At 41.1% G+C, this 13,627-nt stretch overlaps 1 protein-coding gene across 1 annotated transcript in view; it reads right to left on the minus strand.

The window, feature by feature from the left end:
* The window catches only part of LOC110951379 (mitogen-activated protein kinase-binding protein 1-like), a 38,690-nt gene that overhangs the window by 5,392 nt on the left and 19,671 nt on the right, over positions 1 to 13,627 (minus strand). The window contains 18 exon segments of the mRNA XM_051937009.1: positions 1,415 to 1,500; positions 2,694 to 2,775; positions 3,039 to 3,626; positions 3,926 to 4,071; positions 4,693 to 4,819; positions 6,614 to 6,685; positions 6,973 to 7,158; positions 8,294 to 8,433; positions 8,548 to 8,709; positions 9,201 to 9,205; positions 9,581 to 9,751; positions 9,956 to 9,993; positions 10,617 to 10,774; positions 10,884 to 10,994; positions 11,307 to 11,370; positions 11,484 to 11,595; positions 11,690 to 11,765; positions 12,666 to 12,787. Of these exon segments, the coding sequence (XP_051792969.1) occupies positions 1,415 to 1,500; positions 2,694 to 2,775; positions 3,039 to 3,626; positions 3,926 to 4,071; positions 4,693 to 4,819; positions 6,614 to 6,685; positions 6,973 to 7,158; positions 8,294 to 8,433; positions 8,548 to 8,709; positions 9,201 to 9,205; positions 9,581 to 9,751; positions 9,956 to 9,993; positions 10,617 to 10,774; positions 10,884 to 10,994; positions 11,307 to 11,370; positions 11,484 to 11,595; positions 11,690 to 11,765; positions 12,666 to 12,787 (2,446 nt within the window).

Here is a 13,627-nt window from a genome sequence, read left to right on the forward strand (position 1 = left end):
ATATCCCATTGGGTATACAAATAATTGTTATGCTGGTGTAAATCTTCCTGATCCTCAGAGGATAAAGCTTTTCAGTTTGATCACTAAAAAAGGCCCGACAGCACCTCTATACATTTGTCTTTACAATCATCAATCTGCTTTTTTGTGCAAGTAAACAGTCTGTAAACATCCAAAGCCCAAAGTCCACACAACAGGATGTTATTCTGTTTGCATAAAATACTGCTTTTTACCTGTCTGAAATGCTTCCTTTGAAGCCAAAGTTTATATTTTGTTACTTATCAACACCATTGCGTAACGCTTTTGCCTAACTCCTGCTGAGTGGCTAGTTTTTCCCTCTAATAAAAAATGAGCCGCTACCTTTCCATTCAACATGATTTTCTGACCAGAACTAGACCAACATAGGCTGAATCCAAATCTCTGAACTTCACCGCACTTGCGAACTCGCAGACTTTGCGGGCGCGTTCACGGGAAGTCCGGGAGTGCTGAGGGCTGTCCAAATCCACAATTCATCCAGTCCACAAGGGGCATCAATCGGACTTTCTGCAGACTTCTAGAGAGTCTGCTTGGGGTGCAGACTTCTGCAGACTTCACCAGTTTGATTACCCACAATTCATTGCAATATGGACGTGACGTTTAAATTTTTCGATTTTTTTATTGCGTCTGGCCTATAAAAGCTGTGTAGTCTGAAGCCAAAATCATGAGCTGAGAAAAATAATGGCGGAAAAGGACGAAAGCAAGTCCTCCAATGTACGTAATACCCAAATTAATTAATATTATAGCGTATGCATGATAGTTTTTCAAACAGTGTCACGGAAACGACTGAAACGGACTCCAAGTCTGTCTATTAGCTCCATTCATAATGCTGTAGACTCCCGCTCTTGCAGACTTTACGTGATGACGGTAAAGACGTCACATTACGTATGACTGAAGTCCGCAAGGGCTCAGTCTGCAAGTCCAGAGGGTGGAGATATGGATGCAGCCATAAACAGCATAATGGGCCAGCTGACCAATCAGAGAAGACTGGGTTTATTAGGAAGAGGTTCTTAAAGAGACAGGAGCATTTCAGAGAGAAGTTCGAACTAGGTGCTGCAGTTTGAGCAAAACTGAAGTGTTTTTGAACATTAATGTATGTGAAAATATTCCAATAAATGTCAAAAACACAATTATAGCCCTGCAAATCTGCATACTGTGGGCTCTTGGACATCACAAAGACCAAACCGATGACTAGAACAAGAAAGCATCACTGCTATCCTCCCTCATGTGTGGACTCAGCCATGCAATCACAGCACTGACAGCAGACAGACGGAGGGACATGACACAGACAAGCAGACTGACAGACAGGCCAGAAGGCAGGAGGTGAGCAGTGTGAAGAGATGCAGAGGAGGAGGAGGAGGGTTAGTGATGAAGGCCAGACCTGAAGGCTGGAGGCTGGATGTTTGGGGCTGCTCAGGCACCAGAGGGCGCTCTTTAGCTGCAGCCGCCTGACCTGGAGCACCGACACTGGGAGGAAATGTAAGGAATACACGTCAGGTACAGTATTACTATCAACCTTGAGGCATGAAGTGAATAAAAGAGCACAGAAATAATAAATAAATAACACTACGTCTGTGTAGATTCTCAGTCATTCAGTTCATGGAGATTCCAGGAGCTTCAGTAGAAATCAACTGGACTTCTCTTTTAGGTTACTGAAGATGTTTCATCTCTCATCCAGGAAACTTCAGCAAGGTGAAACATCTACACCTCGCTGAAGAAACCCTGAAAAACATCTTTAAGAACCAAAAAGGCAAGTCCAGTTGCTCCTAGGGCCAACAAATAACAACGCAACATCCTGGATATACGGTCGTATACATACAGTATGAGCTTTTAAAGTGGTAATAATAGAACTATATAACACTAGCCTAGCCGCGCTAGACCCATGCTCTGAAGACCCTGGCAGAGAATTAAATACGTTGCCGTGGGTTGTCTAGCGCGGCTAGGCTAATATAATACTCTAGCTGGTACAAAATGCTGCTGCCCAGATTTTAACAGGGGCGAAGAAACAGGAGAACATCACACCAGTTTTAGCCTCCCTCCACTGGCTTCCTGTCTATTTTAGAATTGTTTTGAAGATTTTCTTGCTTGTTTTTAAGGCGCTAAATGGGTTGGCACCTTCTTATTTATATGAGCTTTCAACTGTCAATGCTCCAGTTTTATCACTGAGGTCAACCAATCAGATGGTCCTTAAAGTTCCTGGAGCCAGATTCAGAAACAGAGGCGACCGAGTCTTTTCTGTAGCTGCATCCAATCTGTGGAACCGCTCATCTGTTCATATAAGAACTGCTCGGTCTCTTGATACACTTATTATATGGAATTGTTCATCATGCTCTGTATATTTTCCTTACAGATTTTGTCTTGTTTTTCTATTTTTGAATCATAAAGCCCTTCGGTCTACCTTGGTTGTTTTTTAAAATGTGCTATATAAATAAAGGTGAGAGAATTCGCCAAAACTGTCATGGAAATCAACATCTATCTATTCACTTTATGCCTAAACAAAAGAACTCAAAACTACTATATAAATAAAACTGACTTGACTAATATTTTATCTATCTATCCATCCATCCATCCATCCATCCATCCATCCATCCATCCATCCATCCATCCATCCATCCATCTTAAATATTTGTTTAAAAACTGTTTGTTTTTTCAAATCATACCTTTCAGTTACCGAGTCTCTTTTCTGCATTACTGGCAGCAAACTTGGCAAATCCAAACTTAGAGACAGATTCCTGCCTCGTGCTGAGAAGACAAAAACAAATGGCTACATGTAATTCCTTTCTAACAAACACAAGTCTTTACATTCAGTTGCACTTTGAGTCCGAATTCTAAAGAACTAATTAACGGCTTCTACATGAACCACAACACCTTGATTTTTTAGTAGACAGAATCTAAAATGAACTGGACCAAGCTACAGGATAGATGAAGACAGTTGTCGATGTAGACTGATTAATGTGTCTGAAGCTGTCACACATCCACAATAAAAGGTTGCCTTTCTGTCTGACCTTGTTTGATTCCCGGTGTAGCATCACTTCCAGGATCTGCTGTAGGAGCCAAAGCCCTCACAGCACCTCCAGACCAACTCGGCTTCACCTCCAGACAGAGACTTCGTCGAGGGCTTAGCGGCTGCTTCGGCATCGGGATGCGAGAAGGCGGGACACTCTGGGTGAGAGGTGGAACTGTGGCGGTGGGATGAGTGGGGGGAGTTGGGGAGGAACTAGCTGACGATAGAGGGGATGATGCTGATGAGACAGAAGACGGGAAAGCACGGAGAGGAGACGAGGTGAGCAGAGGAGGCTCATCAGGCAACCTCTGGCTTTTAGGGAGGCTCGGGGAGGAAGGTGGAGTCGCCGCTTGAATGAAGTCCCCCAGAGAGGAGGATCGGCTGCTTTTGGCCATGGAGCTGGCGGTGGGGTTCATGTAGGAGTGCTGGTGCTTCAGTCTGGGGCTCTCCCACGGCAGCGGCGACTGCGGCGACTGTGGAGAAGAGCTGGGTGAGGAGAAGTGGAAGGAAGGTGTTTGATCCAGGAGAAACTGCTGAGGTCTCCTGCGAAAGTCCCTACGGTCACCAGAGAGCACTGGGGAGTGAGGAGCTGCAGAAACAGGAGGAGATGATTAAGATTAGTTCCAAGAAAACAGAAGCGTTTTCAATTATGCATGCCGAATTTTTGTGAATTCATTTAGACGACTTCAAAGCAGAGAAAAATACACTGTTTAATTTGGTGTATTTGAAAGAAAATGTGGAGCAAATTATGTTTAAAAACACTCTGGAGGCAGATTAACTGTATCACAGCTGTCATAGAATGCAGTTAATTGAGAAGTCAAACTCATATATTAGAGAAATGGTGGCAAATATGTGAGTTTAAATGAGCTAAATGATGATAAAACATACCATCTGTGGACAAGTTCTGGGCTGAGTGTGACTTGTGTAAACCTGACGTTCTGGAAGGAGGGTTGGAGAACCTCCAGAGGTGGGAACCCGAAGTCTTCTTCTTCAGGGGTCTCAGTGTTGGAGGACTGTTTCTCTCTGGAGTCCTGCTGAGAGGCGAGACAACAGGTCAACATCACAGCTGAAATGTATTTGTTCTAAAAATGTTCAGAGAAGGGTCTATAAAGTTCTAGTAGTGGTTTTGGCAGGAAGCTTTATTGTAGTTCTAGAATGTTCTTCTTGAAGGCAGAATGCAAAAATGTTTGGTGACGGCATTGGCAGACTGTTATGCTCCAACGCTCTTAAAAGAAATGCTGCATAGGAAAGGTTCTTTCTATGTTAATATATCACATTACAGGAACATTTTACAGAAGGTTCTATCATCTGAGGCCTGTAAGTGTTGTTTAGTCCCTTCAGGTTCTTCTTAAAGACTAAAGATATTGTGAAAATGTTTGGTGACAACACTGTTAGATTGTTATAACATTCTCTGGCAGCTGTAATGTGTTTGCATGAGAATAATTATTTTAAATCTGAAATTTATGGCTTTATTTCCAGAAAATGTGCTGACTCTAAACAAATATTCTATATTTGTCCTGTATGTGATGAACTGTATCAATGTTGTATCATCAAATTTTCATATTTATAATAATAAAACCAAATTTTAAATCCCTGTGCAGCCCCTTGTCTTGTCTGTGTTTTCTTACTTCTGCCCCTCAGTCCTTCTAGGGGACGCTGGGTTTTTATCCTCATTGTTTCTGCTCTCGCCAGCTTCCATTAAGGGTCGTACTTTAGACACTGGCGGCTTTGCAGAGAGGCCGCCCTGTTCTTTTTCATTTGTCTTGGTAAACAGAGGCCTGGCTCTATAGACAGAGAGAACCTAGTGAGTTTAATACACATTTATGCTTCTAAAGTATGCAAAAAGAAAAGGTAGACATCAGGGGGAACAGGTATTTTTGGATACCTTGATATTCAAAAATGGAATATCATGATAATAATATACATATGATGATGTCTGTAAGAATCCAGCAACTATTTAGTTGACAGTCTGACTCAGGAGGTTTCAGTAGTGCAACTTAACGCTGGGGCCACTTGCCATAAAATGGGAAAAAGAATAACACAAAGAAAAAGATGCAAAAACTAGCTGGCAGCTACCACAATGTGCTGTTACTACAGAGAACTCTTTTGGTTGCTGTATCTGCTTCCAAAAAAGCATTTCCCCCAAATTCTCTCAGAATATCGCCAAAACATTATGAATTCTTTTTTCCATGATAATTGTGTTATAAAAAAAATCTGATACTGCATTCTCCTAATAGGAAATCTGCTCTTTATTGGATGTGAAGACTGGCATCACACTGAGATTTGTAAAGTAAAAATAAAGCCTCATCCTGCAGCCAGTTAGCTTAACAGCAAAAAAATAAACAGGGGTTTCGGTACTATATATGCATATACATCCATCCATCCACTATCTGTTAACCGCTTAATCCTCATTAGGGTCGTGGGCTGGCTGGAGTCTATCCTACCTGACTCATCTGATCTATCTGATGAAGGCAGGGGACACCCTGGACATGTCACCGGTTCTATTACAGGGCTACATATACAGACAAACAATCACACTCACATTCACACCTACAGAGAATTTAGAATCACCAATTAACCTCAGCAGAACCCAGGGAAAAGCCGTGCATGCAAAGGGAGAACATGCAAACTCCATGCAGAAAGATCCCATATATATATATATTAATTAATGAGCTTTAAAGGTGCTGGCAGGTGGATTTTGTGACTTTTACACAGAGTTGTCTGATGCACACATGAGAGTGGAATCAATCAGTAAGAAAGCAATTAAGTACAACTGTCCCTACACTTTAAAAAGTAATTAAACAGGCATATTCACACTACTTCATAAAAAAAAGAAATCTGCCTGTAAGATTAAAAATGAAATAAATAAATTTGCTGATTTAGATAAACCTTGAAGTTGCAAAAATGATTTGAATGGGTTATAAATGTGGAATTCAAACTAAATTCAAGTTGAGATAACTTAATAAAATTAACTTGATAATTTAATTTTTGTTAGTCTTGAGTTCAGGATTTCAAGTCCACTTCCTCCCTACTGAGCACTAAAGCAACATACTTTTTTAAATATGCCATTTTAAAAACTAAACTTAAGTTTTTATGTATATAACACTTAAGATTTCTTTTAAGTAACATAGAAAATATTATGGCACTAGTTGGACCACCTTAATTTTTTTGAATAATCAGCTGTAAAATCCCTGTTTACGTTACCAGTCATTGAGAAAGCAGTGATGAAAATACCTCTGAATGCAGCAGAAAAGGCTGCGTGTCATTATAGTCAACCAGTTTGTTGGTTGAAGATAATTTCATCAGAAGAAACTGATCTTGTTGAGCCCAGACAGGATTTTTTAGAGTGTATGTCAAACTATAAACAGTGTTCTACAGTTAAATGTCTCTATGCTCATTCAGTATTAAAAAAAATCTCAGAGGATAAAAAACAAACTCCTCTCACACACTAAAATACCCAAGAGAAACGATAACAATGTCATTTCACACTGACAGCCGGGCTGGATCAGCAGAGCGCCCTGCGACAGTCCACATGGGTTTGTAATTATAGCTGTGAGTCCACATGGAGTGGTCAACTGTACCTGCTATTATGTCCTCTGGCCAGGAAGCGTGAAGACATACTGAGCCTTGGGACTCTGCTCGGCTCAGCTGAGGATCGGCATCAAGAAGAAAAGAACAAGACATAGGAAAGAAGAAAATGGAGACAGAGAAAGAAAGCAAAAGTGAAACCAAGACTTAAATCACTGTGTGTATTTGAATGTGATGTCATAGATATTCAGTCCAGGCAGAAGCTGCATTAAGGACTGTTATTTAATTTCTTGTGGAGGATTAGGCAAATATATTAATTCTCTGTGGTCTTAAGTTTCTCGTTATTTTGGAGGGCAGGGGTTGAAAAGCTTGTGAAAAGTTTCATGTTAAAGGTGTGTGAATATTACCTGAGCTGCAGCTTTCTGCCAGCGTCTCAAAGTTCTGCCTGAGGAAATCCTCCTGACTGTGGTAAACACCGTCGCTCACTGTCCTCAGAGCTTCCTCCATGCTCGTCAGTCCCGCTGTTCCTTCCTCTTCCTCCTCTTTCTCTTGATTCTCCTCATCAGAGCTCTCTGGACTCATAGACTCCACATCTGGAGAATCTGGAAACAAGAAAGGACCAAAACCCCGTAAAAAAAACTCCTCTCTTGACCTTGCATACAGCAGGTAATCTTTAACAAATGACCAGCCTGAACACTGGGGCTTATGCACTGGTTTTATCTGACATATTTCTATCAGGTCTGAAACTGAAAAATCCTCCTCCTCTGCGTGCTCAAATCCCTCTCGGCAGGGTATCCGCTTTACAGTATGTCGAAGAGATATCGCGGCTTTCATGCACATTCGAGCTTTTAATTTTAAATCCTGCACTTGACACACTTTGAGGGGAAATTTTATGACTTGAAACAGAAATGCATACAGATAGAAAATATTCAAACAGAGCATATAAATGCAACTTTGATATCTTTCCAAAGGTCTCTGACATTCATTTGACATCTTCCTTTGCACTGCAGCAAGAAAAAGCCTCCCTGAAAGACAGGATGTGTGAAAAAGTTTGTATGATTTTAGAATCTTAAACTGATAAATGCCCCCCAAAAATGGAACATTCACTGTGAAATTTGTATAATGTTGGAGGAGGGTGCAGCATCTGGACGGACGGATGGACGGTCTAACCTGTGACTGCGCAAAAACCATAAAAACCACCAAAACACAGATTTAGAGGGGCGACATTTAAGGCCTTGTGTCTGATTGTAATCTTGAGAGAGGTTTCTACTGTAAAGTATGCCAGAACCACCGAATTTCAAAGACGGCTGGGTTTTGGCGGCTGACCAGCCAACTTTCCATTCATTTCAATGAGGATTTTTACCCCAGTTTGTAGCGAATTTTTTTTTTAAAAACACATGATGAATCACTTCCAAATGTCAAAGCTCACCATTCCCATCAAGCCAAGTGTTTTCATATATAATTTAAACAGGTTTTCTCAAAGCTGCAGGACAAGTTGGGTGCCAAAAATTGTGTCAGATGCATCTCTAATAAGAATTAAGCCTGAGGAATGGCAATAAGTGAGCTCCTGTGAATATATATGCACACTTAATAACAATAAGCATATAAAAGGGGTGCTCTTGTCCTGGTGGAGCCAAGATTGTTGGGTTTTATTGGGTTTTTCCTTCAATAAATGAATTTTATCTGGACACTGTCTCTGTGTTTTGTGTCCTCAGACTGAAGCCTCACCATCCAGGATGCGATGCGGGCTGGGATCCCTGCTGTCGTAGCCCAGGGAACAGGCGCTATCTGGGCTTCGGCTGTCCTGGCTCTCACTGCGGATTCCTCGCCCTTGCATCCTGCAGTGCTGCTCCTTCACCATGTAATCACTGATGTGGGAGAAATAGAGATGTAGAAGCAGTTAAGGGGCAGAAAAAGGAACGCTTAACCATGAACAGAAAATCTCTTTTGCTGACTGTAATCAACCATGTGCAGGGATTTACCTGCCCGGCGGACTCGTGTCGTCCTCATTTTGCTCTGGATACAGCACCGCTCCATCGGTCCCCTCGATGCCCTTGGAAGTGTTCGAGGACATCCAGTCAGCGGGCGGCCAGGCCCGATGCCTCCTGGATCTCTCCTCCAGCTGCTGCTGCTGCAGAAAATGACTGTAGGTGACTTATTTACTACATGTACATGGATCTAAATGGGCAACTCACTCTTATTCTACCGTTTCTTTTCTAAAAAAACCCTTGATGACAAAAATCAGCCTCATTGACAACAGCCTTGGTCCTGTGTCCTCCAACATAAAACCCGCTGCCAGATATCTGAGAGCACTTTTTATTCAGATTTAAGCTTTGATGCACAAATCACAACTCATTCAATTAAAAACCATCTCTAGACTCATTTCTCCTCTCACACTCCATGGTTTATCGATTTTTAGTTTTGTTTTGTTTGATTTATTCCTGTGTGCTTTCATTTCCATATCTTCCTTTGCTTGACGATGTGCGCATTTCACATTCCCTCTCAGTTGCATCCTGTTTTCAATTTAAAATGATCTTTCCTCAAGTGTCACTTGTGCTTTTATTGCTGCCCGTTGTCTTTGTTTCCCTTCTCTTTTTTGCCCTCATTAGTTTCACCTCTATCTTTTCTCCCTAACCAGTTCTTGGCGTATATATAGTCAGATTTCTCCACTTTTTGCATCTTTGGTCTTCTTTTTTTGTGGTAAACCTGACTGGCTTTCTGTTTTATTATTGTTTTCCTGAGTATCCTCTTTTGCGGCTTTTATGAATACAACATACGATCTGTGTTGCCTCCTTTGTCACTTTGGGGATTCAACTATCAAGTATTTTCATTGCTGTAGAGTCTATTAATTGTTCTGATTGTCAGTTAGTTTATGAATTTTTACAAAATAGTGAAAAAAATGTTTTTCCTTCTCTGTCAAAGCACTTGCTGCTATATAAATGATTAAATAAAATGATTATGATTATAATTCTGAATCCTGCATACCGGAGACTCCTCGAGGCTGTTTGGGCTCACTCTCTCTCGGTCATGCGAGGGGCAACTCGGGCTTTTCTTATGAGCGAAGGTCTCCAGCTGCCTCAGGTCCAACATGGATTTAACCATCAGCTCCAGGGAGCCCATACGATGAGACCAACGCCTCCGAGGACGCTTAGAGGGGTCAGGGACGACCTGACTGACGGATCCAGGCTGGAAACAGATACAGTATACCGTTTAATGGTTATGAAACATATTATATCATTATGCTGTAAAAATTAACACTGCACTTTGAATTTGGTCATTTTATTTCACAGGGGAACAAAGTGTTTTTTTTTTGCAGAGACAACAGTCTTTTCAATACCAATGAGGTATTTAGTGTTCGTTAGCTCATGAATATGTTTGGAAACCACCTACCTTCGTTGGGTTCCAGTCTTGTCCTTCATCTGAGCCCCCTGTAGCCGCAGAAAGGTGCAGAAATTACATGTTTAAAAATAATCGCAAGAATCACTCATTTTAATGTAAATCATTTTCTCGATTTTGCTGCTCTTCATAGTGCAGCTACAACAGTTATCAAACAGTTGTTTAATATTAAATTAATTATTTTCATAACAGATTAATCAGTTTGAGTAAGTTTTCAAGAAAAGCGGGACACATTTTTGTGATCCTGGCTTCTTAGATGTGCTCATTTTCTGGTTTATATCCTCCTTTATCGAAAATATAACCAACAGATTAATCCACAATGAAAATATTTATTAGTTCTAGCCCTACTTGGTACAGACATCAGATGTCAGTGACAGTACAGTGGGGCAGGCGCACTGAGATTCAGAATAAGGGAACTAGTAATTAAACTTTCTTTGAGAGGGGAATGTAGTAAACATGGCTGTGGTTATACCCGCTATCAAGCACCAGCGGCAACGACCATTACTTTTCAAAAAGGTTAAAAATACGGGAGATTTATGGGAAAGTATTCAAATAGGAGCGTAGTTGGTGAAAATGGCTAAATGTGTTTCTACCAACTACCACACCCGTGTCTCGGCTCTGTGTTTGTATCATGGTGTTAACAGTCAGGCTGTACCTGTGTCGTCCTCTCCATGGCTGCTGTCAGAGGAGGTGCTGGTCGTGTTGTCTTCGGGATCATTGTTGTCATCGTTTTCACCTCGGTCCTCCTCTTCCTGCTCACGGTCGCTGTCCGAGGACAAACCGCCCAGAGCAGGAGCGCTGTACGCCTCCCTCCTAGTCACAATAAGGAGGACTGTGTGAGTGCATCAGTATACGTGAAGTGAAATGTATTCTCCAGGTGGGTTTGCGTCATTAATGTAACTAGTCAGCTGTGTGTCTTCACCTGGGACTGGCGGTCCTGAAGGGTGGAGCGTTTGGGTTTTGTTGCAGCTGGAAGAGTCTCTCTCTCATGCTGATTGTCAGTTCTGGAGCCAGTCGCCACACAAAGATACAGCTGGGAGATAAAAGCATTCAAGCATTAAATATTCAAGATTTCATTTTAGTTCGACTGTTGAGGAAACTGTCTGCAAACACATTTCCACAGTCATTTTCTCTCGCTGCAGAGGCTGGAGATGGTTTCAGTCCTGGAGCTGCTCACAGAGAGGGTTTGTTCATGTTGATTTCTAATGCAGCTACCAAATTATTCACATTTGAATAATAAAAAAAGCCTGTTTAAAAGTCTGATTTTATATATTCAGCTACATGTTTTGCTGTTTTAGAGTTCTACTTGATATTGTAAAGCTATACCTTCACAGACGTTTCTCACCTGTCGCCTGATACAGAAATCAGATGCCTGCAATCGTTTGTAAATTTCATCCCAGTGACAATTTCTGCAAAACAAAACAGTAAAAATGCTCTTCAGTTATTTACTTGAATGCTTCCCTGAGTGTAATTAATGCACAGCACCGTTCGGCTTCATGAAATCTGATGTGAGTTCAGTTACCAGAGTGTCCGAACATGGTGGCCACACACTCCCCAGTGCAGAAGTCAAAGATGCTGATGTTTTTATCGGAGCAGCTGGTGGCCACATATTGACCCGAGGGATCGATCTGAACCTTCAAATACAAAACAGTCCTACAGTTCAGGAGCTGTATGTATAGAAATATAGTTTTATATAAAGACCTATTGAATGTGGAGGGAAAATGTTACCTTGAGCAGACTCCCGTCTTCACTCAGAGATCCTTTGTAGAGTTTTTTCTGTTTGCCACTGCTGATGTTGAAAATCCTGCAGTCAGATGTAAAATTTTTAGAAATTAGTTTCTTCTATGAAACATTTTAAATTGTAAGTTTTGTGAAACTCATTCCAGAGCTGTAGTGGCCAGTTTGACTGACAGACTGGTTGGTTTTATCGGTGTTACTTTCCTAATGAGAAAAATCTTTCCATCAACAGCCTTCCAGGACTAATCCAGTACTCAGAAGAACAGACTGCTCCTTTTCACAACTTGGAACTTCTCTAACCTAATAAAGGCTGCCTGGTCTAGCTCATTTAACTTTGAATAAATGTTTACTCGGAGCTGGTTCCAGACTAATTCACATTATGCCAAAGAAGTCATTGTTGTGACTGCAACGAGCTGTGGATTTCACTGAGAACTCAAGGACGCGATGTACAGCGACACAGTAGTGACCTAAAACATATCCTTCTTTATTGTCTAATTTACCATTAATAGAAGCATAATTTACACAATGATCATCATATTTTATTTTAAGAGAGAAATCAGTGATTGAAGACATAAAATCAGCATGAAAATGTTTTATGAGGTAGCAAATCAAGTGAGAAGCAGGTTCATTTCTATGCAATCCAAATTCTTTTTGCTGCCAGAGGACTCTCCCCCTGCTGGCTGTTAGAAATAATGCAGGTAAGTACACTTTCTTTATTAATACATTTACTGTACACTGCTGGCTTGATCAGACTCAATTCTTATTATTTCTGTATTTAAAAAAACAGCTTCAAAGGTTTAAATATGCTGGAAATACTTGCTTTTTTAGTTTATTTACAACTCATTTCAGCTAATATGGCTAGCAGGTAGACTTGGTGATTGGTTGAAAAGCAGGAATGATTCCAGTCGACCAGTTCTTTTCTTTGCTTTACTGCAGCTCTAACACATACACATTTAAACACTCTCACCTGATGCATCGATCCTGACAGCCAACAGCGGCGTACTTGCAGGTGGCGTCGACACACATGTCATAAAGTGTCGTCTTCCTCACCAGGTGGTGAGAACGCCTGAACTCTGTTCCTCTCTCAGTCTATAGAACAAAGAGACAATACTGTCAGGTCTGTGCAGGATACCACTTTTATGGTAAGCGAGCTGAACTACAAACTCCACCTACTGACAAAAAGATATGACAGATTACATCCACTTACAAACGTACATACCTAAAAGCTGCAGAGATCAGTTTAAATCGGTGTCTATTAGCATCTCAACTGTGGTTTTGCAGAGAACTAGTTGCTACTCAAAATGCTCAGAACATTCTGTCTCTGTTAAAGCCTGGAACATGCTTGGCAAAGACCCAATGCCAGCTCCAATAAGTCAGATCATTTATGAGGTTCAGACTGCAGCAGCGTTTGTGCATCATCATCATCTTCATTGGTATCATACAGACACAGTCAGAAGACCATTACTGTTCATTTAGAGTCCTTGAGAGAGCAGATCTGGATAAAAGTCAGCACAGGACTCGCTCTTTCATGTTCTGTCGGAGCACAAATCTGTCACAACAAGTTTCTACAATGAGCCTCCATAAATGTCCAGAAGCTGAAGTTTCACTCTGCACTAACAAGCCGTTGTTTATTGTGCTCCACAAAACCTAACGTGGCCTGAATCGTGGCTTAAGAAGAACGTTGTAACTTATGCAACTGAACACAAAACTGGCCCAGTGACACAGAAGCAATCCTGCAGGAAGAATGAAGCTTGGGGCATTTTTTTGTCTGTTTAATTACACAACTCATAGTTCAAATACTCCTATTGTGGTGCATGCTGCAGAACTGGATTCAAAAACAGATGCTAAATAGCTTGTGTTTCCTTTATGGGAAGAATTAAAGGCATAGGATTGATTTTTTTCATTAAAACAAAGAAAAGACTTAGTTTG

The sequence above is a fragment of the Acanthochromis polyacanthus genome, chromosome 16 (genome assembly GCF_021347895.1).
Source record: "Acanthochromis polyacanthus isolate Apoly-LR-REF ecotype Palm Island chromosome 16, KAUST_Apoly_ChrSc, whole genome shotgun sequence".
In the NCBI taxonomy this organism is placed as follows: Eukaryota; Metazoa; Chordata; class Actinopteri; family Pomacentridae; genus Acanthochromis; species Acanthochromis polyacanthus.